Source organism: Scylla paramamosain, chromosome 3 (genome assembly GCF_035594125.1).
Source record: "Scylla paramamosain isolate STU-SP2022 chromosome 3, ASM3559412v1, whole genome shotgun sequence".
Taxonomy (NCBI): domain Eukaryota; kingdom Metazoa; phylum Arthropoda; class Malacostraca; order Decapoda; family Portunidae; genus Scylla; species Scylla paramamosain.
In genome coordinates, this window is record NC_087153.1 from 28,675,522 (window position 1) to 28,703,021 (window position 27,500).

Here is a 27,500-nt window from a genome sequence, read left to right on the forward strand (position 1 = left end):
GAGAAATGTTTGGGTAAGAGGGAAAATTGAAAGAGAGAGAGAGAGAGAGAGAGAGAGAGAGAGAGAGAGAGAGAGAGAGAGAGAGAGAGAGAGAGAGAGAGAGAGAGAGAGAGAGAGAGAGAGAGAGAAACTTTGAGAGGAACCACCTTGCTTAACTTTCTGTTTCCAAAATTATAGTAAGAGAGTCCGACTACTGTGTCCTCTTATGCCTCTTCCTCTTCCTCCTCCTTTCGCCCCTTTTCTACTGCGCCCTCCACCTTGTCTCTCTCCTTCGTCGTCCTCCTTCTCTTTCTCTTTCTCCTTAACCTCCTCCTACTCCTCCTCCTCCTCGTGCTCATTCACCTCGTTCTGCTCTCCCTCTTCCTCCTCTTCCTCCTCCTCTTCTTTCATTTCCTACTTGTACTAAGAAATAATTTTACATTCCGAAGAAAAAAAGTAAAGACGATTAACCAACACCTCTTTCAAAATACTAATTCCTCCACACTCGCGTTTTCCCTGACGAGCAGAACTTAGCATGAAAAGAATCTATGTTGAATCAGCTATAATGTTTCTCTTTCTTTCGTTTTTTTTTCCTATATATTTTCTCCCTCGCTGGGCCCAAGGGTGTCAACGAAGCATTATCGGGGCAAGTTTCAGCCATTAGAAGATTCACGGCAAAGATGAGGAGAGGAAAGGAGAGGAGAGGGGAGGAGAGGGGAGAGAAAAAAGATATCACTAAGGTGGCAGATACGTAAGTGGAAGGATGGAGGAGGTGGAGGAAGAGGAGCAAGAGGAAGATTATTTTGAAAGATGTTGCGGAGATTACTAGTAGTTTTTGTTGTTGTTTTTTTTTTATTTAATTTTCTATATATGTTTTCAGTTGTTTCCGTGACGTGTTTTTCTTTTTTTTTTTTTTTTTTTGCATTCGGTATTTATATTTATGCGCGTAAAGGAGGAGGAGGAGGGGTAGGAGGAGGTGGAGGAGAAGGAAGAAGAAGAAGAAGAAGAAGAAGAAGAAGAAGAAGAAGAAGAAGAAGAAGAAGAAGAAGAAGAAGAAGAAGAAGAAGAAGAAGAAGAAGAAGAAGAAGAAGAAGAAGGTGATGATGATGATGATGATGATGACGATGAAAAAAAGAAGAAACATAGGAAAAGGAGAAAAAGTCAAAGAAGATTAAAATAAAAAAAAAACGAAGACGAAGAGAAAGAAAGAAAAAAATAGAAACGAAAATAAGAAGAAAGTAACAACAATAACTGATAAACCAACCAAACGCAATCACGAGGCGGTGTTCACTACAAAGCACCCACACACACTTCCTCATGAGCTTAATACGATAAAAAAAAAACCCGGTCAAAGGAACACCCCACTCCCCCTCTTCCCAACCGTAGTGAGAAATAAGAACCGGCTCACCACTTTAAGTAAAGGCAAGACGGGTATCAAGGGTGGGTAGGTAGAGCAGCAAGGACTGTCGTGATCGCAAGAAGCTCATCCAATAAAGGCGCGTTTATGCCAAGTCTTATCAACGACAGCTGATGCCATCCTGTGTACGCACGCATTGCCCTCTCCTGCTGGTGGCGGTGATGGTGGTTGTGGTGGTGATGGTGGTGGTTTCGTTGTTGTTGTTGTTGTTGTTGTTGTTGTTGTTGTTCTTCTTCTTCTTGTAGTTGTTGTTTCTTCTTCTTTTTCTTCTTCTTCTTCTTCTTCTTCTTCTTCTTCTTCTTCTTCTTCTTCTTCTTCTTCTTCTTCTTCTTCTTCTTCTTCTTCTTCTTCTTCTTCTTCTTCTTCTTCTTCTTCTTTTTCTTGTTTTTATTCGTTCTTCTTCTTCTTTTTATTCGCCATGTTTTCTTGTTCTTTTGTTGTTTTTTATTCTAGTTCTTGTCCTCATTCTCTTCTTTTATTTGTTCTCTCTTCCTTCTTCTCCACCAGCACCACTTCTTCTTTTTCTTCTTCTGCTTCTTCTTCTTCTTCTTCTTCTTCTTCTTCTTCTTCTTCTTCTTCTTCTTCTTCTTCTTCTTCTTCTTCTTCTTCTCTTCCACCACTTCTCAAGGTGACACCATATACAAGTCTTCTCCAATTATTCCTGCCCATCCCATGCTGTGTTGTTACTCCCATACTCAGCATCTCCCCTTCAAGTCCACCTCTCCATCTCCATCTCAATCTCCCCCTCGCATTACCACACCAAAGCGTCGCCTAAGACTTGTCACCACCTCCATTAAGATCGACAGGGAATGCAGGTGTAAATGGGTATATGCTGACGAGCACTACCGCCATTACTACTTGCACTACATTAGATTCCCACTGTTCCAGAAGGGAAGGTAAGAGGGTAACATTACATTCCAATCACATACACAACCCTACTCACACATATCACCGACCACCACCACCACCACCTTCTCCACCACCACCGCCACCACTATTACCACTCCTATTACCGCTGGTGTTCCTCCCGCCTAAATTAAGTTCCATACGTATCCAGAAAGCAGTTAGGGTAAGAGGGTAACGTTACAACCACACACACACACACCCAAATACACTTACGTATCGATGCCTACCACTACTACTGCCACTTCCACTGCTACTACTGCTCCCCTTCGTCTACATTTAAGCCTCACACGTATCTAGGAGACATTTTGGATACCGGATTTGTTCTGAGGCCACAGCATTAACGAGGTCTATAAGGATAAGAGGGGGACGTTTGTGGAGGGGAGGTAGAGAAGGAAGTGTTGGGAGGATCTAGTGATGGGGAAGGTTAAAGAGAGGATGAAGGGGAAGACTAGGGAAGGGAAGTGGAACATTTGTAAAGGGGATGTAGAGAAGGAAGTGTTGGGAGGATACACTGGTGGGGAAGAGTAAAGAGAGGATGGAGGGAAAGACTGCAGAGGGGAACTAGTGGAAAATTTGTAAAGGGGATGTAGAGGAGGAAATGTTTGGAGGATATATTGAGGGAAAGGTTAAAGAGAGAATGTAGGGGAAGACTAGTGAGAGATATGTAGAAGTGGAGAGTACCGATTATAATTAAGAGAAAGTGCTGTCTCTCCCGCTGAGAAGCCGCAAAGAGTCAGAATCGAAATCACAACATTTGGGCGACAAGCCGGGGCCAAACAAAGCCACGTGACTTACTAATGTAGAAAGAACAAGTTAGTACGCATATACACACACATACACACACATAGAACCTTTCTAAATCCCGTAAATTTATGCAGATATAAGTACGAGTTTAGTGCATTTTTCTATCACCACATATGCATTGATAGCTAGAGCAGTGACTGAAAAGGGTTTACATATAGTCTTCCAAATACCTTGACTTTTTAATGGTGAATGGGTAACGCCTCAGTGCTGTCTGTACTCAGAAAAAAAAAAAAAAAAAAAAAACGTTTCAAATAAAGGCAAAGAAAGAGTAAACTTGTCTTCCTATTACCTTATAATTTCTAGAAGTAAATATATAATGCTTCAATGTTACATTCTTAGAAAAGAGCGATGAAGATAAGGGAATAAAGGTAAGAAAACTTAGTTTCTTCAATATCTAACTTTTAAGGGAGAATGAGTAATATACATTCCTGGAGGAAAGCAATGAAATTAAGGGTAAGAAAAGATCGTCTCCCAAATATCGTGCTTTTTAAAGGTGAATGAATAATGACTGCTGTATTGTTAGAGGAAAGTAGTTAAAATCAAGGGAAGAATATGGAAGTCTTTTAAACATCATATTTTTAAGGGTAAATGATTAATGACTCAGTGTTATATATACAGATAGAGGAGAAAAAGTAATATAAAAACTACAAAAAAGGTGAGGAGAATAAACTTAGTCACCCAAATGCCTCATCCTTCTTGGGAGCGCGAGTAAATAAGAAGGAAGTTTACGCCGCTCATCCGCCCCATATTTCTTTAGCTAATCCCGATACAGATTCATCACCGTGGCACAGCTGCTGCGTCTCCCCCGCCGTAACTCAGTCATGAAGCAATATATTGAGATGAGCCAACACGATTCTCCCATATTTATCCTCTTCAAAAATAGGTAAACATGCCGGGGAGTCGATGAGAGAGAGAGAGAGAGAGAGAGAGAGAGAGAGAGAGAGAGAGAGAGAGAGAGAGAGAGAGAGAGAGAGAGAGAGAGAGAGAGAGAGAGTCATTACACGATGCACATTTCATCATTCTACTAAAACTCTCTTCAATAAAGGATCCATTTGCCTACCTGTCTGTCTATTTGTGTGTGTGTGTGTGTGTGTCTGTGTGTGTGTGTGTGTGTGTGTGTCTGTTTACTTACATATTTATTGATCTATCTATCTATCTATCTATTTATCTATCTATCTCTCTGTCTCAGCCTGTTTATCTATCCATCCATCTATCTGTTTATCTGTCTCTCTATCTATTTATCAATTTATATCTATCTACCTATATAACTCTCTATCAGTGGGGTACGTTGCCTCGCGTCGCATCAGAATCGCACCACACAAACCGGCAAGCGAGGATATTAGCAAGAGATGGAGATAAGCCGTCGCGCAGATAACTCACAACTTTCGACACATTCGTAAAAAAAGACAGACTATGATAGATAACTGCTAAGTTTCCAATAGATAGAGTTTGGAGGAAAATTCTTCTTAGAAAAGCTTCGATAAGTTTTTTTTTCTCTTTTTTCGTTCTCTCTCTCTCTCTCTCTCTCTCTCTCTCTCTCTCTCTCTCTCTCTCTCTCTCTCTCTCTCTCTCTCTCTCTCTCTCTCTCACTTTATTTTTCTTTTTTATCTTTTCTTTTTTTTCATTTTCCCTGACAAGATACGAATTGGCGAAAGTTATCGGAGGCAGCGATCATTTTTCTGAGTTATTCTGGTGTCAAATTTTTCTTTATGCAAATATCAGTCCAGTGACACAATGTTTTTTTTTCTTTTGTTTCTCTCTCTCTCTCTCTCTCTCTCTCTCTCTCTCTCTCTCTCTCTCTCTCTCTCTCTCTCTCTCTCTCTCTCTCTCTCTCTCTCTCTCTCTCTCTCCGTCATCACCATCATATTTCCGGCTGCCACGAACGCCTATTTTGCCGTTCATGTGTGTGTGTGTGTGTGTGTGTGTGTGTGTGTGTGTGTGTGTGTGTGTGTGTGTGTGCGTGCGTCCGTGCGTGCGTGCGTGCGTGCGTGCGTGTGCGCGTTCGTAAGTCACTGGTAAGGGTAAGGACTGGACCATATTTACCTACATTACTACTACTACTACTACTACTACTACTACTACTACTACTACTACTACTACTATTATTTCTATTACTACTACTTCCCTTTCTTACCGTCAACAACAACAGCAGCGCCCATCATCTCTGCTGTACCCACCACCTCCACCTCCACCACCACCACCACCACCAGCATTTCCCTTTAAACGTGCACCAAATCAACCACAGTTTCCGCCATTAACATCAACATCATTGCCCTCTCCCTCTCCCTTCCTTCTCCAGCCTCCCTTGCCTTTTCTCTCTCTCTCTCTCTCTCTCTCTCTCTCTCTCTCTCTCTCTCTCTCTCTCTCTCTCTCTCTCTCTCTCTCTCTCTCTCTCCTTTCCTGCATCTTATCGGAGACATATTTCGCCCCTTTAATTAAGATTCGACCAATTTTTTGACGCCAGAGGACAAGATTGTCTGTCCTCTGTGTGCGCGCGTGTGTGTGTGTGTGTGTGTGTGTGTGTGTGTGTGTGTGTGTGTGTGTGTGTGTGTGTGTGTGTGTGTGAAAGGAACATTGATTTGGAAGATGATTTTGGGTGGTAGTAGCGATGGTAGTGGTGGTAGTGGTGGTGGTTATGGTGATGGTTGTAATAAAGGTGATAGCGCTGATAGTAGTGGTGGTCGTAGTGATAGTAATGGTAGTGTGAATAGTAGTTGTGTTTATGATAATACTTGTAGTGGTAATGGTAGTGATGGTATTAGGAGTGGTGGTGGTGGAGATGATAGTGGTGGTGGTGGTGGTGGTATTAGTAGTGGTGGAAGTAGTGACGTCATAAGGGTTGTTCTTGAATACCTTAAAGCGAAACATCCAACACACACCTGTAAAAATGTCTCCCACACACGCCCACATTGACACGCGCCCCCACACCCCCTTCCCCTCCGACACAGACCCCCACCACGCCCACATCCCGCCTTAACCCTTAACCCTCGGCACACACTCCCACACACATCACCCCAGCGCGCCCGCTCCCCCACCACGCCCACACACTACACCCACACACCTGTGGCTGCCCCCACCACATCAGACACTCCTTCCCACACCCACATCCCCTAAACACACACACCTACACACGCCTCCACGTCGCCCCCACACATGTTCTCTTCTAACAAACACGTATACACACTCCTAGGCTCTTACACACACACACACACACACACACACACACACACACACACACACACACACACACACACACACACACACACACACACACACACACACACACACACACACACACACACACACACTATCACCATTACCAACATAAGCTCAGTACCACCATCGTAGTAAAAACCACAATTTCATCGCTATACTGAGTTTTTCCGTACCTATGACGTGAATTCTTTCAAGGGGCTCCAGGCTCCAGGCCAGTGCCCCCTCTTACATAAAAAATACTAGTACGAAACTCCATCACTACCACCATCACCACCACCACCACCACCACCACCACCACCACCACAACCAACAACAATAACAACAACAACAACAATAACAACAACAACAACAACAACAACAACAATAACAACAACAACAACAACAACAACAACAACAGCACTACCACCACCACAGCATTCCAAGAATGTTTCCATGTAACACAACAGACTCTCGTTGCAATATCTCCAAACTTTTGCATCACATAATATACAATGGCTAAAAAAAAAAAAATGCAATTCCTTATTCCTTATCCTTCATATTTTCCCGTCTCCCCCCATCCCCCACCCTCTCTCTCTCTCTCTCTCTCTCTCTCTCTCTCTCTCTCTCTCTCTCTCTCTCTCTCTCTCTCTCTCTCTCTCTCTCTCTCTCTCTCTCTCTCTCTCTCTCTCTCTCTCTCTCTCTCTCGCTCTCTCGCTCTCGTTCTCCCTTCTCATCCCTCTATCCGCCCCAGAAGCCCCAGGACAAAATTATTGGTGGAGATTCTCATGGGAAATTTAACTAAGCGTTTCCGTTTGAGGAGAATAAAAGTGGTCGGGGAGCCTCCAGGGTGGGGTGGGCTGATGCTGGGGGTAAGGGTTAAAGTGGGAAGTGGGTCAAGGGGTGTGAGTACGAAGAGGAAAGATGGGTGCAAGTGGAGATCTGGTAGGTAGGAAGGTATGAAGGTAGGTAGGTAGGTGGGGGGGCAGAAGAGAGTTGGCGTATGTATATATATGTGTGTGTGTGTGTGTGTGTGTGTGTGTGTGTGTGTGTGTGTGTTAAAGAAAGAGAGGTTTGAGATGCAAGTGTGCGCATGTAAGTGAAAAATAGAAAACTCAGGCTTGTGTGCACGTGTGTGAGGGAGAGATATATAGATAGAGGGCTCGGGTGTGTGAGAGAAGGGGGCTATAGTTAGTATGTGTGAGCAAGAGCTGGGAGGTGATAAAGAAAGCTGGGCAAGATAGGGGATGGACGGGAGGGATAGAGGGGTGAGACGGGGCAGGATATGTGAGGAAAAGTTGAATGAAGGATGAGAGGAAAAAATGAGAGTGGGAGGGTGGGACTAAATGCTTGTGAGTGAACGATCATTAAAACAGTACCGAAAGTGAGAACATACGTGATTGGGAAGACGGTTCAGGATAGTTAGACTGTGGGGAAGAGTTGAGCAGTAGTGAGTGAGAGGGAGATTACTTATCATGAGTGAAAGAACAGTAAGAAAATAAAGTCCTCCTAACAAAAAAACTGTTGTAACGTAACAAAACTAAATGAAGACGAAATAGGACAAGAAGACGAATGAAATAGAAGAAGAAAGAAGAAAACAAGGATGAATAAAGATAAAATGGTTACCAGCACGGCAAAATAAAAAAAAAGTGTTGTAAAGAATTAAAAGAAAAAGGAATAAACAATATTGAGGGCGACAGAGAAAGAGAGACCCATATTTCAAAAGCAAGTCTCACAACAAAGACAGAGAAAGGATGAACATTAGTGAGGCAGAGGAAGAGAATGCTTATAAAGAGTGACCTATAAACCAACATCAACCCTCGCATCAAGGAAGCCCTCAATAGAGTATAAAAGGAATAAACTTTTATTTCATTATGTAGGAGGGGGACAGGCAATAATAAATAAATAAGTAAATAAATAAACAAATGAAAAAAAAACAAGGGAAAGGCCCACTGAGATGCCAATCCCTAAAGAAAAGGAAAAAAAAAATCATCCAAAATTGGCGGATAAATATCTTGAAACCTCCCTCCTGAAAGAGTTCAAGTCATAGGAAGAAGGAAATACAGAAGTAGGCAGGGAGTTCCAGAGTTTACCAGAAAAAGGGACGAATCACCAGGAAAAGTTCTTCACATCAAGAAGTGCTGTAGGTAGGTTGGCAGATGTCAGGGGGCATTGCGAGGTGGCGGAGAGCATGAGGCTGCATCAGGAGGTCCTCGGGGATTGTCAGAGTATCACAGGAGCTTTGGTCAGACTGGCGGCGGCCCCGGGAAGGTCAGGCGCAGACAATACAAGTTTTATCTTTCATGAAAGTTTTTAGGGGTGGGGGGAGTGATGGCGGCGAAGGGAAGGAGGCAAGGAAGGAATGAGTCAATGTGTGAGAGAGAGAGAGAGAGAGAGAGAGAGAGAGAGAGAGAGAGAGAGAGAGAGAGAGAGAGAGAGAGAGAGAGAGAGAGAGAGAGAGAGAGAGAGAGAGAGAGACGTAATGAAAGAGGGAAACTAAGGGAGGAAGGGAGGCACAAAGGGAGATGGGATAGAAGTGGAAAACACACGTAGTAACAAAAAATTGAGAGGGAAAAAAAGGAACATGAAAGAAAAGGGAAAGGGTTGCATGGAAGGGAACAGAACTAGTGAGAAACAAGGGAATGAGAAGGGGAAAATATAGGACGGGGAGGAATAAGAGGAAGCGAAGGAGGAATTAAAATAATGGAAAGAGAAAGGCAAGTGGTGCGGGAGGGGCTTAGAGAGAGAGAGAGAGAGAGAGAGAGAGAGAGAGAGAGAGAGAGAGAGAGAGAGAGAGAGAGAGAGAGAGAGAGAGAGAGAGAGAGAGAGAGAGAGAGAGAGAGAGAGAGAGAGAGAGAGAGAGAGAGAGAGAGAGAGAGAGAGAGAGAGAGAGAGAGAGAGAGAGAGAGAGAGAGAGAGAGAATATAAAGATGGATGGTGTTAGGGAGAAAAGAGCTGATTGATATAAATCTTTCCTGCCTCCTGGACAATTTGGTCACCGCCGCCCTGCAGCAGAAAGAAGGGAACGGGGGAGAGAAGGTGAGGTAAGGGAAGGAGAGAGAGGGTTAGGGAAGGGAGGGGAAGGGAGGGAGGTGGAGATCAGGGTGATAAAGGAGAGGCAAAAACTTCTTAAAGGATATTTTGGTGATGGAATGAATTTTGTATGTAGCGTCAATTTGTGAGTGAGAGTTGTGTGTGTGTGTGTGTGTGTGTGTGTGTGTGTGTGTGTGTGTGTGTGTGTGTGTGTGTGTGTGTGTGTGTGTGTGTGTGTGTGTGTCATAGAAGACAAACGGAATAAATGGAAGAAGAAATTATATATGAGACCAGAAACACGAATGGAAGCACGTAAAGGAAGTGGACAAGGAGGAAAAGAAGGAAGAGCAGGAGGAGGAGGAGGAGGAGGAGGAGGAGGAGGAGGAGGAGGAGGAGGAGGAGGAGGAGGACAAGAGGGAGTTGTAGTACACCTGTGCACCTTAATTAGCTGGCTCACCTGCAGGGACCCGGCCCAGGCGGAAATAAGACTCTAAATGGAATATAATTAAATCCAGAATGTAAATGAATTAATATGAAAGCACGAAACTATGTAGGAAAGCAAGTTATGTTACATTTACGTGTAATACATTCACTTATTTACGTCCGCGTGTAAATCTGAGTGGTGGTGACGAGTTTTGAGGTGTCTGTAAGTGGCGTCAGATCAGTCACTCCCAGACCCTCTGCCTTCGATGACGACTCGAGTGGACCAACAGGGGGCGGCGTATCCTTCAAGATATGCCGCCACGAACACACCTTCCCTTCCCTTCCCATCCCTTCCATCTCCAACGAGGCCAGAGACTGCCACTAGTGCCCTCCAGAATAACGAGAACCCTAAAGGTGAACCGGGGCCTGGACTTGAAAAATGAGAGTGAATGAAGAAGATAGGGATAAAGTATATATAGAAGCGTTATTTAGTACGAGAGGGAAAGGCAGGGAGAGAATAAAAGTAAAGTAAAAGTAAAGGAGGAACACTAAACAGGCTGGCAAATACACACACACACACACACACACACACACAGACAGACAGATACACACAAGAAAATCCACACTAACTGCCCAAAATCTCACGGAAAAAAAAAAAAAATAAAATAAATAAATAACCTGTCATAAAATCCAGTGACATACATCCCCAAAACCGTACTTGCCGCTGCCGCCTCCTGCCCTCAACCAGCGCCTTGACACAGGTAAATATGTGTAGGGCCCGCCAGCTCCCTAATTAGGCAGGTGAGTCACTGCGGGTATACCTATGTCGCGGCCCCGAGAACGCCTGCTAATTAGTACCCCCTTTCCAAAGTGCAGGTGCCGGTGGTGGGGAGGAGGAGGAGGAGGAGAGGTGCAGAAGGGCTGAGAGGGAAAGGCTGAAAGGTTTACGTGAGCTTGAAGAGTTGGGAGGCTGAGAGGGCGGGATGCTTAGAGGCTCCTGAAGTGTGTGGGATGAGGCCGATTGGAGGAGAAAAGTGTAGACGTGGAGAGCGAAAGATTTAATGAGAGAGAGAGAGAGAGAGAGAGAGAGAGAGAGAGAGAGAGAGAGAGAGAGAGAGAGAGAGAGAGAGAGAGAGAGAGAGAGAGAGAGAGAGAGAGAGAGAGAGAGAGAGAGAGAAACAGGCAGCCAGGCAAACAGACAAGCAAATTGACAAACATAAAGACTGACATTAGGATAAACAGACATTTATACAGACATTTAGACAAAACAAGCATACAGACAAACAGATAGACATACAGGACAAAGAGAGAGAGAGAGAGAGAGAGAGAGAGAGAGAGAGAGAGAGAGAGAGAGAGAGAGAGAGAGAGAGAGAGAGAGAGATTAAGGTCTGCGTTAATGAGAAACGAGGGGGTAGCGGAGGTGGAAATTGCTTGGTTACTGGGGTAGGGTAGGAATGTGTGTGTGTGTGTGTGTGTGTGTGTGTGTGTGTGTGTGTGTGTGTGTGTGTGTGTGTGTGTGTGCGCGCGTTATTCTGAGGAGCGCGTGGCGTGCAGAGAGAGACAAGTCAGGCAATAACAGACAGAGACTAATGGAAGTGACAAACAGACAGGCAGGCTGGCAGGCAAACAAAGGGACAGATACAGAAAACACTGACAAGTGATTATAAAGACAGACAGACAGGCAGACACACACTCAAACAAACACACACAATCATTTACATACAAACTCAATATTAAAGAGAGAAAAACACACACACACACACACACACACACACACACACACACACACACACACACACACACACACACACACACACACACACACACACTCACACTCACACACCTGCACGTTCCCAGACATGATCGATCTTCTGTCTTGGCATTGCCGGCAGAGATGACGATGGCCTTGGGTTTGTTCATAATGCTGCTCTGGGGTGGGAGTCGAGTCTGGGCGGCAAAGGTTAGAGACAGACACTCCTTCTAGCTATGACACTCCTTCCTTCCTCCACAGTGCACACACCACCACCACTACCTCACGCAACTACTGACGATGCTTAGAAGTGCAATGTGGCAGAAATCTTTTACCAGTCACTCAAGTATCAGTTACAGCAATACGGTTTGCTTGTAAAGGGTTAGTTCTTATTGTCAGTGTAATGATTTGTCTTTCACTATACTGGGGTCACAGGTCACGAGCGAGTCACACAGGGCTAGTTCCTCCTCCTCCTCCTCCAGGTGATGACGTGTGCCGCCCACCGCTAATTAGGTAACGTGTGGGATTTTAAGATGAGAGGCGGAAATCAGGTGGGAGAGAGGGTTATACATCGTCTCTCTCTCTCTCTCTCTCTCTCTCTCTCTCTCTCTCTCTCTCTCTCTCTCTCTCTCTCTCTCTCTCTCTCTCTCTCTCTGATGTTTTTGCTCCAGTTTCCATTCCTACAGTCACTCTTTTTCATTTCTCAAATTTTTCTTTCTCTTTTTTATCAATTTGCCCCTTCTACGTACGTATATTCACAAACACACACACACACACACACACACACACACACACACACACACACACACACACACACACACACACACACACACACACACACACACACACACACACACACACACACATAATTTTTCCTTTCCTTCATGTTTAATTGCTTTTCGTTTCGTTTCCATTCATTCAACCCACTCTCTCTCTCTCTCTCTCTCTCTCTCTCTCTCTCTCTCTCTCTCTCTCTCTCTCTCTCTCTCTCTCTCTCTCTCTCTCTCTCTCTCTCTCTCTCTCTCTCTCTCTCTCTCTCTCTCTCTCTCTCTCTCTCTCTCTCAGCGGCTCAATATGCACAACATCACACCAGGTTTGGTCCAGCTCCCACAAAAGCTCCCTTCCCTTCCTTTTCCACCCCAACCCTCCCCCTCCCATCTGAAATGCTCTCTCTCTCTCTCTCTCTCTCTCTCTCTCTCTCTCTCTCTCTCTCTCTCTCTCTCTCTCTCTCTCTCTCTCTCTCTCTCTCTCTCTCTCTCTCTCTCTCTCTCTCTCTCTCTCTCTCTCTCTCTCTCCCCCTCAGGGTAACAGAATTTCTCTCTCTCTCTCTCTCTCTCTCTCTCTCTCTCTCTCTCTCTCTCTCTCTCTCTCTCTCTCTCTCTCTCTCTCTCTCTCTCTCTCTCTCTCTCTCTCTTAGAACTGTCCTTATCTACATTTCCTCAGGCCTCTCTCTCTCTCTCTCTCTCTCTCTCTCTCTCTCTCTCTCTCTCTCTCTCTCTCTCTCTCTCTCTCTCTCTCTCTCTCTCTCTCTCTCTCTCTCTCTCTCTCTCTCTCTCTCTCTCTCTCTCTCTGGATTGTACAAAGCTTTTCTCTCCCCTAAGACATTTTTTCTTTCCTTACTTCTCTCATTATTGTAATATTCCCTAAAATCTCTCTCTCTCTCTCTCTCTCTCTCTCTCTCTCTCTCTCTCTCTCTCTCTCTCTCTCTCTCTCTCTCTCTCTCTCTCTCTCTCTCTCTCTCTCTCTCTCTCTCTGCACATACTCGTCGCCAGGGTGATAAATCGCATGCAGCATAGTCATGCCTGCATATTTCTCTCTCTCTCTCTCTCTCTCTCTCTCTCTCTCTCTCTCTCTCTCTCTCTCTCTCTCTCTCTCTCTCTCTCTCTCTCTCTCTCTCTCTCTCTCTCTCTCTCTCTCTCTCTCTCTCTCTCTCTCTCTCTCTCTCTGAGGCAATACTAAAGACTAACTTTCCAACTGAGGCCATAAGGCTTGTGGGTCTGGCTCTATGTATCTTCATATTCTCTCTCTCTCTCTCTCTCTCTCTCTCTCTCTCTCTCTCTCTCTCTCTCTCTCTCTCTCTCTCTCTCTCTCTCTCTCTCTCTCTCTCTCACACACACACACACACACACACACACACACACACACACACACACACACACACACACACACACACACACACACACACACACACACACACACACACACACACACACACACACACAACCACTCCTTGCAACACCTTCAAATTTTACGATCACACAACCAATCTCACTCACAAACACCACTACCACCTTTACCACCACCACCAGCCAACATCACCACCACCACGACCACCAACCACCACAAGAGTACACAGCCATGAATGCCAACAGAAGAAGAAGGAGTGGAGAGATTAGTCAACATTTGCCTCAGTTACAGTTGGGGAAAGGAAAGGAAAGGACTGAGTGAGTGAGTGAGTGGGTGAAGGAATGAGTGTTTGGGTGAGTGGGTGGTGGCCCGTCACTTCTGTGGATAAGAGAGAAAGAGAGATGAGGAAAGGGAAGGAGGGGGAGGGGAAAAAAAAAAGGCAGATGAATGTGAGCGTAATGAGAAAGCCACCAGTTTCTTTGTCCCGGTGCATAATGTAGTAATGAGAGAGAGAGAGAGAGAGAGAGAGAGAGAGAGAGAGAGAGAGAGAGAGAGAGAGAGAGAGAGAGAGAGAGAGAGAGAGAGAGAGGAGAATGTTCTGTCACCAATGGAGCTTAACGCATGTTAATGAGATAGCTGGGTGTGGTAATTGTAATTGGCGGTGGTGATGGTGATGGTGGTGGTCGTGGTGGTGATGATGGTGGTGGTGGTGGTGGTGTCTGCATTTGTAGTAGTAGCGGCGGTAGTGGTAGTGGCAGTAGTAGTAGTAACGGCAACTGGTGATGATGATGTAATGTCTTCAAGCTTCATTTAATTGGACATGAAAAAAGTACGTGAAACAACTGGTTCTTAGAAAAGGTTTGGTAGATGATTCGAACGGACCCAGCTGGTACAGTCAATAGGAAGTTTTTTTTTTTTTTTTTTTTTTTAAGTAAGACTACGCAGATTTTTTAGATAAGGACGATAAGTGGACAGAGGTATGTATTATCCTGAGACTTCCACGTGTTGGTCCACTGGTATATTATGTTGATAGTTATATGTCTTACAATTGTGCTATTAATAGTGGTGGTTAGTAATGGTGGTACTGATGGTGGCGAGGGTAGTGATGGTGATGATGGTTGTGGAGGTAGTGCTGGTTGTAGTTCGTGTTACTGTCCTGTCGATGGTGGTGATGGTGATTATAAGGAAATGGTGATGATATAGTAATGGTGGTGATGATGCTAAAGATGTTGGTAGTGGTTCTATGACTACTACTACTACTACTACTACTACTAATAATAATAATAATAATAATAGTAGTAGTAATACTGTTACCACTACAGCTAACACTACAACAACTGCGACTACTACTACTACTACTACTACTACTACTGCTGCTGCTGCTGCTACAATCATTATTATCTGTGGAATGAAATTAATTAGATATAATGGTGAAAAAATTGCGGTTGTTTGCTAGCTGTAATGGTGATAGTGGTGGCGGTGGCGGTGGTGGTGGTGGTAGTGGTGGTGGTGGTGGTGGTGGTGTGGCCAAAAATAAACAAACAGGCAAAAGGGCGACAAAATGCAACCCTCACCTGTGACCTGCACACCTGTTGACTCTCTCTCTCTCTCTCTCTCTCTCTCTCTCTCTCTCTCTCTCTCTCTCTCTCTCTCTCTCTCTCTCTCTCTCTCTCTCTCTCTCTTGCACATGAATATTCCCTCCTCACTGACCAATCCATTTGCTTTTATCCCCAATACAGACACGCGCTCACATACACACACACACACACACACACACACACACACACACACACACACACACACACACACACACACACACACACACACACACACACACACACACACACACACACACACACACACACACACACACACACTTCTATCGTGCACTTGACCTTCCTCTCTCTCTCTCTCTCTCTCTCTCTCTCTCTCTCTCTCTCTCTCTCTCTCTCTCTCTCTCTCTCTCTCTCTCTCTCCCTCACACACACAGCATCCAACCTCCGCCGCCACCACCACCACGATCACTACCACCGTGAGAGAGAGAGAGAGAGAGAGAGAGAGAGAGAGAGAGAGAGAGAGAGAGAAAGGGATATAATGGTATAGTTTATGTATCGATCAGGTTTACGCGCGGCAGCAACAAGGGGCAGTGATGGTGGTGGTATTGGGGGTGGTAGTGGTGGTGCCGGTAGAGGCGGCGGTGTTGGTGGTAGTGGTAGTACTGGTAGATCAAACGATGACACTCCTGTTACACACACACACACACACACACACACACACACACACACACACACACACACACACACACACACACACACACACACACACACACATAACGGAATGACCTCCATTGTGTGAGTGTGTGCATGTGCGTGCTTCCTTACATGGGAGAGCCGAGTGGTGGGGCGAGACGCACACTGGAGACACGAAACAATACACACACTAACAGACCAACTCCTCTCTTTCCTCTTCCCCTTATCTCCCTCCCTCTTGGCCGCGACTCCAGCCAGACGGGGCGGCGTGCGTGCCGCGGCTCGAGACTTCAGGGATTGATGTGTAGTCTGGAAGCTCTGGGGAGGTCTGGAGTGTGAGGGGACGCGGGGAGCGAGGCGAGCGTGACCAGCGCGGGAGTGAGTAGTGGAGCAGCACAGGCCCCGGGGAGGAGGCGGCGAGTGGCGGCTAGGGGCGGCCCCGATGCCTGCCTCAGCCTGCACCTGCGCCATGCTTCTCGCCCACTCTCCAGTCTCTCTCTCTCTCTCTCTCTCTCTCTCTCTCTCTCTCTCTCTCTCTCTCTCTCTCTCTCTCTCTCTCTCTCCTACAATCCATCCACACGTCTGTCTGTCTCTCTCCAACATTCTTCCAATTTCCTCTGTTTGCTCCATTCCTGTTATTTCTCCTTCTCGTGTCCTTACCTCATCTATTATCTTTTTATTTTTTTCCTTCTTCCTCCTGTCTATTCCAGCTCTTTCATACTTGTGTTTTCCTTCCATTACTCTCTCTCTCTCTCTCTCTCTCTCTCTCTCTCTCTCTCTCTCTCTCTCTCTCTCTCTCTCTCTCTCTCTCTCTCTCTCTCCTCGCTTTCCTCTTTCCACCTACTCTCATTCGTACTCTTTTCCCTCTGCACTATCTCCATATCTCACTTTACGCTATATTTATCACGATTTAACCCTACTTATCCTCCTCCTCTGTCTCTTCCTTCTCCTCTTCGTCCTGCTCCTAATCTCGTATTCTCTCCCATATATCTTGCACTTTTCCTTCATTCCCCTCTTCGCTACTCCGCGCCCCCTTTGTGTTTCCCCCGAAGGAGAGTCTTAGCACTCCCACTCCCACCCACACCTCCTCCACGTACCCACATCTTCCCTTTGGAGTTATATCAACCAAGACATAACCAAAGAGCAAGTCTCGTAACACTTCTCCCCCATATGTCCAAAATTATCTTCTCCATCGTGTCTTTGCATCTCCTCGCCTTTCATTACCTTCCCTTTCCTCCTCCTGTCTCTCTCTTTCCCATCTCAAGAGCACCGCCTCCGCCTCTCCTTCCTCCTGTGTTCCTCCTCCTCCCGTCCCTCTCGCCTCTTTCAATCCATCAGGCCGAATCAGCGTCACCCTGTCTGTTTATATTAGTCATTCCCAGATATTTTGCAGCTCTTGAAGAAGATTCCGTTTTCTGTGTTTGTGTTTCGTGGTCTGTCGGTGCTGGTGGTGGTGGTGGTGGTGGTGGTAGGGAGGTGGATAGAGAGACGTTTTTTTCTCTCTTTCCCTTTGGTTTTTCTTTTCTAATGTTTTGTGAGTTGAGATGTGTGTGTGTGTGTGTGTGTGTGTGTGTGTGTGTGTGTGTGTGTGTGTGTGTGTGTGTGTGTGTGTGTGTGGTTATTTGTTCTTGTTGGTTTTGATGTGTTTTTTCTTTCACGCGTTTGTTTGTTTGTTTTGGTTTCTATTCATTTCGTTTCGTTTTTCTGCTTCTTTTTTTCTTTTCAAAGTTTCATCTTCCTCTTAACTTGGAATCAACATCTTGTGTTTAAAAGAGAGAGAGAGAGAGAGAGAGAGAGAGAGAGAGAGAGAGAGAGAGAGAGAGAGAGAGAGAGAGAGAGAGAGAGGTTCCCCTTTGTTTATTGGGTAAAGTGAAAGGAAAGAGAGTACTGAGCTTTGGTACTCTCACAGATCTGTCTTCTCCTCCTCCTCCTCCTCCTCCTCCTCCTCCTCCTCCTCCTCCTCCTCCTCCTCCTCCTCCTCCTCCTCCTCGTCCAGTCTTCTATGTATGTTCTTTTCCTTTTCATCAAATCTTTTTCTTACTGATTTTTCTTATCCCTCTTTCATTAGCACAATCACTTCTTTTTCTCATCTTCTTCTCCTCCTCCTCCTCCTCCTCCTCCTCCTCCTCCTCCTCCTCCTCCTCCTCCTCCTCCTCCTCCTCCTTTCCTCTTCTGTGCACTTCTTCTATTTCATCAGCTTCATTTTTTATTCATTTTCTTCATTAGCGCTATCACCTTTTTTTCTCTCCTCCTCCTCCTCCTCCTCCTCCTCTTCCTCCTCCTCCTCCTCCTCCTCCTCCTCCTCCTCCTCCTCCTCCTCTTCCTCCTCCTCCTCCTCCTCCTCCTCCTCCTCCTCCTCTTCTTCCTCCTTCTCTTCCTCTTCGTGCAATTCAGGTGATTGATGAACGAGTGCCATTTGATTAATTACACCCGAACAAGTGTTGGGGTGAAGTGTATGGAGGGGCGGGCTGGGCGGGGCGGAGCCGGGCGAGACGGGGCGGGGCGGGGTGCTTAGGAGAAAGATTGCAAGGGATAAAGGAAAAAAAAAAGAACAAAAATGAGACTAATATGAGATGAAAGGGGAAGTAGATGAGAGAGAAAGGAGTGAGGATTAGGTGGTGACTGGACAGGAACGGAAGAGAAGAGGAGGAAAAAGAGAAGAAGGAAAAAAGAGGAGAGGAAAACAGCATAAGCGCGGATATGCAGGTCTTGACGAGGCTGGTTGTGACTGATAAGCTTCGTACATTATCTAATTTAAGATAAGAAATGTAGCTTAGGTTAGGTTAGGCTAGGTTAGGTTAGGTTAGGTTGTTTCGGAGTAGTGAAATAGAAAAAAAGGAGGAAGAGGAGGAGGAGGAGGAGGAAAGAATAAAAGGAAAAGGCAAATGATTAAAAAAAGGAAGGGAAGCATATGATGGAAAGAAAAGGAAAATAGGGGACGGGGAGCGAAAAGGAGAAGGAAAGAAAGGAAGACTAGGAAGATGAGTAGGAAAGGAGGTAGAGAAAAAGGAAATGAGGGAAGAAGAAAGAGGAGAAAAAAAGAAGAAAGGAGAAAATTGGAAGAATCAAGAGGGTGAAGAGGAAAGAAAGGAGGGAAGAAGAAAAGAAGGGAAAGAGAGAGAGAGAGAGAGAGAGGAAAGAATCAAAAGGAGAAGGAAAGGAGGAAGAGGAGGCGAGAATCAAGCGGAAGAGGAAAGGGGAGAAGGAGAAAGAAAGAGGACGAAAAAAGGAGAGGAAAACAGAAGAGGAGAGGAGGAGAAGAGGAGTAAAGGAGGAAAGGAGAAAGAGGAGGAGGAGGGGAGGAAGGGAAGGGAAGAGTAATGATGAGGTGGGGATAGTGTTGCGAAGGGCGGGAGAGGAGGTGCTGAAGTGGTGCATTGAGAAAGCCGAGCCTGAGAGAGAGAGAGAGAGAGAGAGAGAGAGAGAGAGAGAGAGAGAGAGAGAGAGAGAGAGAGAGAGAGAGAGAGAGAGAGAGAGAGAGTAAAGGGACGGTAGATAAGGACAGAAGAAGGAAGATCCAATAAGAAAATGAAGAGGAAATGTGAGAAAATAAAGTGGGAAGAGAAACAAGGAGAATAAAAGAGAAAGAACAAGGATAACAGGAAGATGAGGCGAATAGGGATATAAAGAGAGAGAGAGAGAGAGAGAGAGAGAGAGAGAGAGAGAGAGAGAGAGAGAGAGAGAGAGAGAGAGAGAGAGAGAGAGAGAGAGAGAGAGAGAGAGACGACGACGTGTGGTGGGACAAGATTTAAAGGAACTGAGAAGGTCGAGGCGGGATATAAATGGCCAAAACTATAATTGAAAAGGCCCAAAATATGCCGCGTGAGAGTGTCTGAGGGGAACACTTGGGAGGAGGAAGAGGAGGAGGAGGAGGAGGAGAAAGATTAATGGAGAAGTGAAGGATTGAGGAATGGAAGAATAGTCTTGCTTTACAGGGGCGTGAGTGAGGTGAGGTGTTGGGAAGGTGTCTTTCTTCTCCCCCTCCTTTAATCCTCTTCTTCCCTTCGCCTCCCCTTCCCTCCCCTTCCCTTTTCCTTCCCCTTATGTTTTTTTTATTGTCCTCTTCCCATTCCCCTTCCCCCGTGTTGGCCATGTGTCATGCAGGAGTCAGGCAGCTGTGGTCAGGGAGGACGGACACACACACACACACACACACACACACACACACACACACACACACACACACACACACACACACACACACACACACACACACACACACACACACACACACACACACACACATGCCCTCGCTGGCCTAAACCCTCGGAAGGCTTATGGACCTGATGGGGTCCCATCTATTGTTCTCCGAAACTGTGCCTCCGTGCTTGTACCTTACCTAGTCAAACTCTTTCAACTCTGTCTGTCAACATCCACCTTTCCTTCTTGCTAGAAGTTTGCCTACATTTAGCCTGTTCCTAAAAAGGGTGACCGTTCTAATTCCTCAAACTACCGTCCTTTTGCTTTAATTTCCTGCCTATCTAAAGTTCTTGAATCTATCCTCAGCAGGAAGATTCTTAAAACATTTATCATTTCACAATACTGATCGCCAGTATGGGTTCCGTCAAGGCCGCTCTACTGGTGATCTTCTGGCTTTCCTTACTGACTCTTGGTCATCCTCTTTTAGAAATTTTGGTGAAACTTTTGCTGTTTCCTTAGACATATCGAAAGCTTTTGATAGAGTCTGGCACAAAGCTTTGATTTCCAAACTATCCTCCTACGGCTTCTATCTTTTTCTCTGTAATTTCGTCTCAAGTTTCCTTTCTGACCGTTCTATTGCTTCTGTGGTACACGGCCTCTCTTCTTCTAAATCTATTAACAATGGTGTTCCTCAGGGTTCTGTCCTGTCACCCGCTCTCTTCCTATCATTCATCAATGATCTTCTAAATCAAACTTCTCGTTCTATCCACTCCTACGTTGATGATACCACCCTGCAGTTTTTCACGTCTTTTCGTAAACGTCCAACCCTTCAGGAAGTAAACAGTTCACGCAGAGAAGCCACAGACTTCTGATCTCTCTAAAATTTCTGATTAGGGCAGAGCAAACTTAGTATTGTTCAATGCCTCAAAAACTCAATTCCTCCATCTATCAACTCGACACAACCTTTCAGACAATAATCCCTTCTTCTACACTGAACATCCTCGGTCTGTCCTTTACTTATAATCTAAACTGGAAACTTCACATCTCATTTCTAGCTAAAACAACTTCTGTGAAGTTAGGCGTTCTGAGACGTCTCTGCCAGTTCTTCTCACCCCTCCAGCTGCTAACTCTGTACAAGGGCCTTATCCGTCCATGTATGGAGTATACTTCACATGTATGAGGGGTTTCCACTCATACCGCTCTTCTAGACAGGGTGGAATCAAAAGCTTTTCGTCTCATCAACTCCTCTCCTCTGTCTTCAGCCTCTTTCTCATCGCCGCAGTGTTGCATCTCTTGCTTTCTTCTACCGCAATTTTCATGCTAACTGCTCTTCTGATCTTGCTAACTGTATGTCTCCCCTCCTCCCGCGGCCTCGCTGCACAAGACTTTCTTCTTTCTCTCACCCCCTATTCTGCCCACCTCTTTATTGCAAGAAGTAATCAGTATTCTCAATCATTCATCCCTTTTTCCGGTAAACTCTGGAACTCCCTGCCTGCTTCTGTATTTTCACCTTCCTTTGACTTGAACTCCTTCATGAGGGAGGTTGCAAGACACTTATCCTTCAATTTTTGACCACCGCTTTGGACCCTATTCGGGGACCGACGTCTCAGTGGGCCTTTTTTTTTTATTGGATTTTTGTTGCCCTTAGCCGGTGTACCTCCTACATAAAACGCACACAACACAACACAACTCACACACACACACACACACACACACACACACACACACACACACACACACACACACACACACACACACACACACACACACACCTGGATCATAATGTAACAATTCGTATTAAGAAATTAAACACAGCGAACTTGACTCTGTCTTGTGTAAATACAATTAGGTAAGAGTAATCCAGTAAGAATACACACACACACACACACACACACACACACACACACACACACACACACACACACACACACACACACACACACACACACACATCACTCTATTAACGGACTGTCAACATTAAATTTTTTTACCTTCCCCGCCATCTCTCTCTCTCTCTCTCTCTCTCTCTCTCTCTCTCTCTCTCTCTCTCTCTCTCTCTCTCTCTCTCTCTCTCAAGGGCTATAACCTAAAACACGAGTTACCCCTATAAAGTGGAGGGCGCCTTCAAAGAAAATGGGTCCCTCTTTGTCCAGCCGAAACTTTGGTGAGGAAAAACGTCCAAGGAAAAAAAAAAGAGAACGTAAAAAGGAAAGGTAGAAATGGGAAAGGAGTGGAAAGGAGACGAACAGGAAGTTGAAGGAAGGAAAAAAGAATGAACTTTAGCATAGAGAGGAAAAAACACAAGAAAACAGACAGCGGTGGAAATATGTTTATTGGAAACAATAAGGAGGGGAAGAGATTATGTGGAGAAAGTAAAGGAAGATGAGAAAAAAATAAGAGAAAAGAATGGAAGGGAGGATAAAAATGGAAAAAAAAGAAGATAGGGAGAAGAAAAAGAAGATACATTATGAAGAGAGAAAAAAAAAAGCGTAGTGTAATGAAAAATAACAGGAAAGAGGAAACTAAAACTAAAAAAGCACGTACATAAACAGAGAAAAAATGAGATAGGGAAAAGGAGAGGAGATAAGACAGAGAAGCAAAAGAAAAGGAGAAATGGGAAAGTAGGAGAAAAAGAGTGGAACAAGGAAGAGACAAGACCAAATCACTGGAAAAGGAAGTGGAAAAACGCAGAGACTGACAAGACAATGCGAATATGAGAGAGAGAGAGAGAGAGAGAGAGAGAGAGAGAGAGAGAGAGAGAGAGAGAGAGAGAGAGAGAGAGAGAGAGAGAGAGAGAGAGAGAGAGATGCAGTGGACGGATGACAAGGACAGGGAAAATATGAAAGGATGGAGGAGATAAGGAAGGGAGGAGAGGAGAGAGAGCGAGACAAGGGAGAGAGGAAAGAAAGGAACACATGAAGAGGAGAGAAGAGGAAATGAAGGATGGAGATGCAGAGGGAATGGTGATGATAAGAAGAAAGGTGGAAGGGGACTGGGAGAAAAACGGAGATTAGAACATATGTCCAGAGAGAGAGAGAGAGAGAGAGAGAGAGAGAGAGAGAGAGAGAGAGAGAGAGAGAGAGAGAGAGAGAGAGAGAGAGAGAGTCAAACACAAACTGGAGAAAATATTTTGGAAGAGGTGGAATTAATTGTTTTATCAGTTCAATTTTCCACTTCCTCCTGTTTTTCTTTCTTTATTTCTTCTCCCTCCTCCTCCTCCTCCTCCTCCTCCTCCTCCTCCTCCTCCTCCTCCTCCTCCTCCTCCTCCTCCTCCTCCACTTCTCCTTCTTCACCTCTTCCTCCTTACTCGCACGTCGCTGGTCATAGTAGCCACGTGCTCTCCTCTGATTGGTTGGCCGCTGCCTGACAATAGATTTTGATTGGCTCTGATGGAATTTTTTTTTTTTACCTCTCTTTTTTCTTGTCAGCATTTGCTTGACAACTTTTGACAGTGAAAGTACATTCTTTAATTAAATTTTTCCCTCTTCTTTTATTTTCTTTCTGTCTTTTTCCTTTCAGCGTCACATTGACGTCACTTTGGGTTAAAGGAGAGAGAGAGAGAGAGAGAGAGAGAGAGAGAGAGAGAGAGAGAGAGAGAGAGAGAGAGAGAGAGAGAGAGACCTATCAATATCTAGAGAAAATATTTTTGGTAGGAGTAATGTTTTTTTCTCTCTCTCTCTCTCTCTCTCTCTCTCTCTCTCTCTCTCTCTCTCTCTCTCTCTCTCTCTCTCTCTCTCTCTCTCTCTCGTTTTTTATTTGGAAGGAAAGAAAGTACGCAGACTGGAGTTAGAATGTGTGGCATTTTTAGGATTTTATTTCTCCCCCATTTTTCATTATTGATGCTTATTAGATTAGGTTAGGTTAGGTAGGTTAGGTTAGGGAGTTCGTTGATCAGTCACTCAGTCAGTTAGTGAATCAGGCCGTCCGTATGTCGGTAGTTGGTTAATTAACGAATCAATCAGCCAGCCAATCGGTGAGTTACTTCGTTGGTCAGTCAATCAGTCTGTCAGTTAGGTAGGTATTTAGTTAGTTAGTTAGATAGTAAGTCATTCAGTCAGTCAGTTAGTCAGATAGTTCATTAGACACATTACGTTAATTAGTTAAATAGTTCATTATTTATCTGTCTATCTATATATCCATATATCTTTTTATCTATTCGTTAATTTGATTATTTATTTCCTTATCTACTTACTTATATGTTTTTTTGTTTGTTTTAGTTTGTTAGTTAGTCCAGTGGTTAGTTTCTTCATTGTATATTATTTACTCCACAAGACTTCTGAACAGCACAGATAGAGAGAGAAAAAGAAAGAAGTAGATAAAAGAAAATTTTGCCTTTGACGAGCATGAACTGGAAACTTGAGGGAAGGATACATTAGAGTTTCAGAGAACTCTCTCTCTCTCTCTCTCTCTCTCTCTCTCTCTCTCTCTCTCTCTCTCTCTCTCTCTCTCTCTCTCTCTCTCTCTCTCTCTCTCTCTCTCTAATCAATATCGTGTTCTCTTTAACGTAAGCATGTATCCTTTTACCACTTTCTCTCTCTCTCTCTCTCTCTCTCTCTCTCTCTCTCTCTCTCTCTCTCTCTCTCTCTCTCTCTCTCTCTCTCTCTCTCTCTCTCTCTCTCTCTCTCTCTCTCTCTCTCTCTCTCTCTCTCTCTCTCTCTCTCTCTCTCTCTCTCTCTCTCTCTCTCTCTCTCTCTCTCTCTCTCTCTCTCTCTCTCTCTCTCTCTCTCTCTCTCTCTCTCTCTCTCTCTCTCTCTCTCTCTCTCTCTCTCTCTCTCTCTCTCTCTCTCTCTCTCTCTCTCTCTCTCTCTCTCTCTCTCTCTCTCACCTGTTGATTCTAAATGACGAGAGAGAGAGAGAGAGAGAGAGAGAGAGAGAGAGAGAGAGAGAGAGAGAGAGAGAGAGAGAGAGAGAGAGAGAGAGAGAGAGAGAGAGAGAGAGAGAGAGAGAGAGAGAGAGAGAGAGAGAGAGAGAGAGAGAGAGAGAGAGAGAGAGAGAGAGAGAGAGAGAGAGAGAGAGAGAGAGAGAGAGAGAGAGAGAGAGAGAGAGAGAGAGAGAGAGAGAGAAATATTAGATCCAAAACCCGTCAGATGGCATGGAGATAAGAGGAGGTCAGGAGGAGATAAGGAGGAAGGAGAAAGGGAAAGAGGAAAAGGAGAATGAAGGAAAACAGCAAAGGAGATGATTTCACAGGATTTCTTGTTATCCTTCTTTTCCTTTTCTTTTCTCCTTCCTTCCTTCCTTCCTTCCTTCTGTACGTCTTGTTTTCCTTCATTCCCTCCTTTTATCTTTCATTACTACTTTCCATTACTAACTCATTTGGTTTTTCCTTTTTTTTCTATTTAAATTAATTTCCTTCTTTCTCCTTCCTTCCTTCCTTCCTTCCTTCCTTCCTTCCTTCCTTCCTTCCTTCCTTCCTTCCTTCCTTCCTTCCTTCTTTCCTTCTTTCCTTCCCTCCTTCCTCCTTTCTCGCTTCGATTATATATCCCATCTGCGTCACTGCCACCTCCTCCTCCTCCTCCTCCTCCACCTCCTCCTCCTCCTCCTCCTCCTCCTCCTCCTCCTCCTCCTCCTCCTCCTCCTCCTCCTCCTCTTCCTCCTCCTCTTCTTCCTTCTCTTCCTCGATTAGTAATTATCTTATTATGAAGATGAATAAATTTTCCTTTTCCCTTCTTTTACCTTCTTTTTCCTCGATTTTTTCCCTCCTTTATTTCTACTTGGTGTCTTTCTTTTTCATTCTCCCCTCTTATCGCATATCTCTCTCTCTCTCTCTCTCTCTCTCTCTCTCTCTCTCTCTCTCTCTCTCTCTCTCTCTCTCTCTCTCTCTCTCTCTCTCTCTCTCTCTCTCTCTCTCTCAATACACACCTGCTTGCTAATTACCTTATGCAAATTAGTCACAGCTTTGCTAATTACGTTCTGTCATCACACCAAGAACACGTTAATAGGGACTCACCTGGCGCAGATCCATTACACACACACACACACACACACACACACACACACACACATACATGTTACGAATTGTCATCACCAGCAGTTCATCAGTCATCAGCCATCATTTGTTACGTAATACTATGTTCTCAGTCATCACCACTCTGATATCACCACTCGTTCCTACTCCAGTCACTCAGTCATCAGTCATCAACAGCTACCACTCGTACCTCTGAAGCGTCTCGAGTCAACACTGCTCATTGTCACGTTCAGTTTTTTCCAGTCATGCCCAGTCACCACCAATCACACAAGGCTATCATCACCCCTTCGCAGTCATCACCAGTCATCACCAGTCACCACTAGTCTTCACCAATCATCATATATCATCCCAAGTCACCAATCAGTCACTTCAGTCACCACCAGTCCCCACCAATCATCACCACGTCATCACCAGTCACCACCAGTCACCACCAATCACCACCAGCCAGCACTCAGTCACTACCAGTCGTCACCAGTCATCACTAGTCATCACCAGTAAGCTTAATCCAACATCCATATACCTTCACACCTTCATTATCTCCACCCTCCACCTTCCCTCCACCTTTCCTCACCACCACCACCACCGCTACCACCAGATCATCCTCCTCCCCCACCCTTTTCCTTTCCTTTGCCACATCTTCACCTCACCCCGCCCATCTTCCCGCCCCGCCCCGGCCTAGGACATGCCAGGACAGCCGAGGTTGTGGTGGCGGTGTTGGGGTCAAGAAAGTTATCGGGTATCCTATTGATCAGCATGGCCTCTCTCTCTCTCTCTCTCTCTCTCTCTCTCTCTCTCTCTCTCTCTCTCTCTCTCTCTCTCTCTCTCTCTCTCTCTCTCTCTCTCTCTCTCTCTCTCTCTCTGTCTCGTACTCACTCACTTACTCACTCACTCCCACACACATCCATACCTCCCTCCCTCCCTCTATCCCCTCCAAATATGTCCATCCCTCCTTTCCAATTGGTTGTCTCCCTTCTATAGTGCACCGTTATCCTCTCCAGAATGGCCACGCTGCCCTCCTAGTGTGGCCCTCTTCTTTTTCCCCAAAGCGACCACCTCCTCCTACTCCCAGACAGACAGACAGACAGACAGAGGGTCAGATAGTCATAGCGGCAAGACTTCCCCTGTGACGCAGCTACATTCCAAAGCCTTGTGTGTGTGTGTGTGTGTGTGTGTGTGTGTGTGTGTGTGTGGAGCCATCCTGAGTGGGGCGCCAACGCTCTCTCTCTCTCTCTCTCTCTCTCTCTCTCTCTCTCTCTCTCTCTCTCTCTCTCTCTCTCTCTCTCTCTCTCTCTCTCTCTGTTAGTTAATATCATGTCACTTTCTCCATGGCCATATCTTGTCTTTTTTGTGTCCCAATCTCTCACTTTTGCCCTTCTTTCCACATCACGCCTCCTACTTTGTTTCTAAGGTTATGATCGTCCTCCTCCTCCTTCTCCTCCTCCTCCTCGTTTTTCATCCCTCTTCTATCCTCTTTTTCTTCTCTTTCTTATCTTCCTTCTTTCCCTGTTGTTC

General features: G+C 45.2%; 1 protein-coding gene and 1 long non-coding RNA gene across 2 annotated transcripts in view; one reads left to right on the forward strand and one right to left on the reverse strand.

The window, feature by feature from the left end:
• The window catches only part of LOC135093327 (solute carrier family 35 member F1-like), an 85,771-nt gene extending 69,618 nt beyond the window's left edge, over positions 1-16,153 (reverse strand). Inside the window, 2 exon segments of the mRNA XM_063992508.1 lie at positions 11,598-12,009; positions 16,013-16,153. Coding sequence (XP_063848578.1) covers positions 11,598-11,674 — 77 coding nt within the window. The 5' untranslated portion in view covers positions 11,675-12,009; positions 16,013-16,153.
• The window catches only part of LOC135093330 (uncharacterized), a 142,141-nt gene that overhangs the window by 111,246 nt on the left and 3,395 nt on the right, over positions 1-27,500 (forward strand). The gene's annotated exons all lie outside the window — the stretch shown is intronic.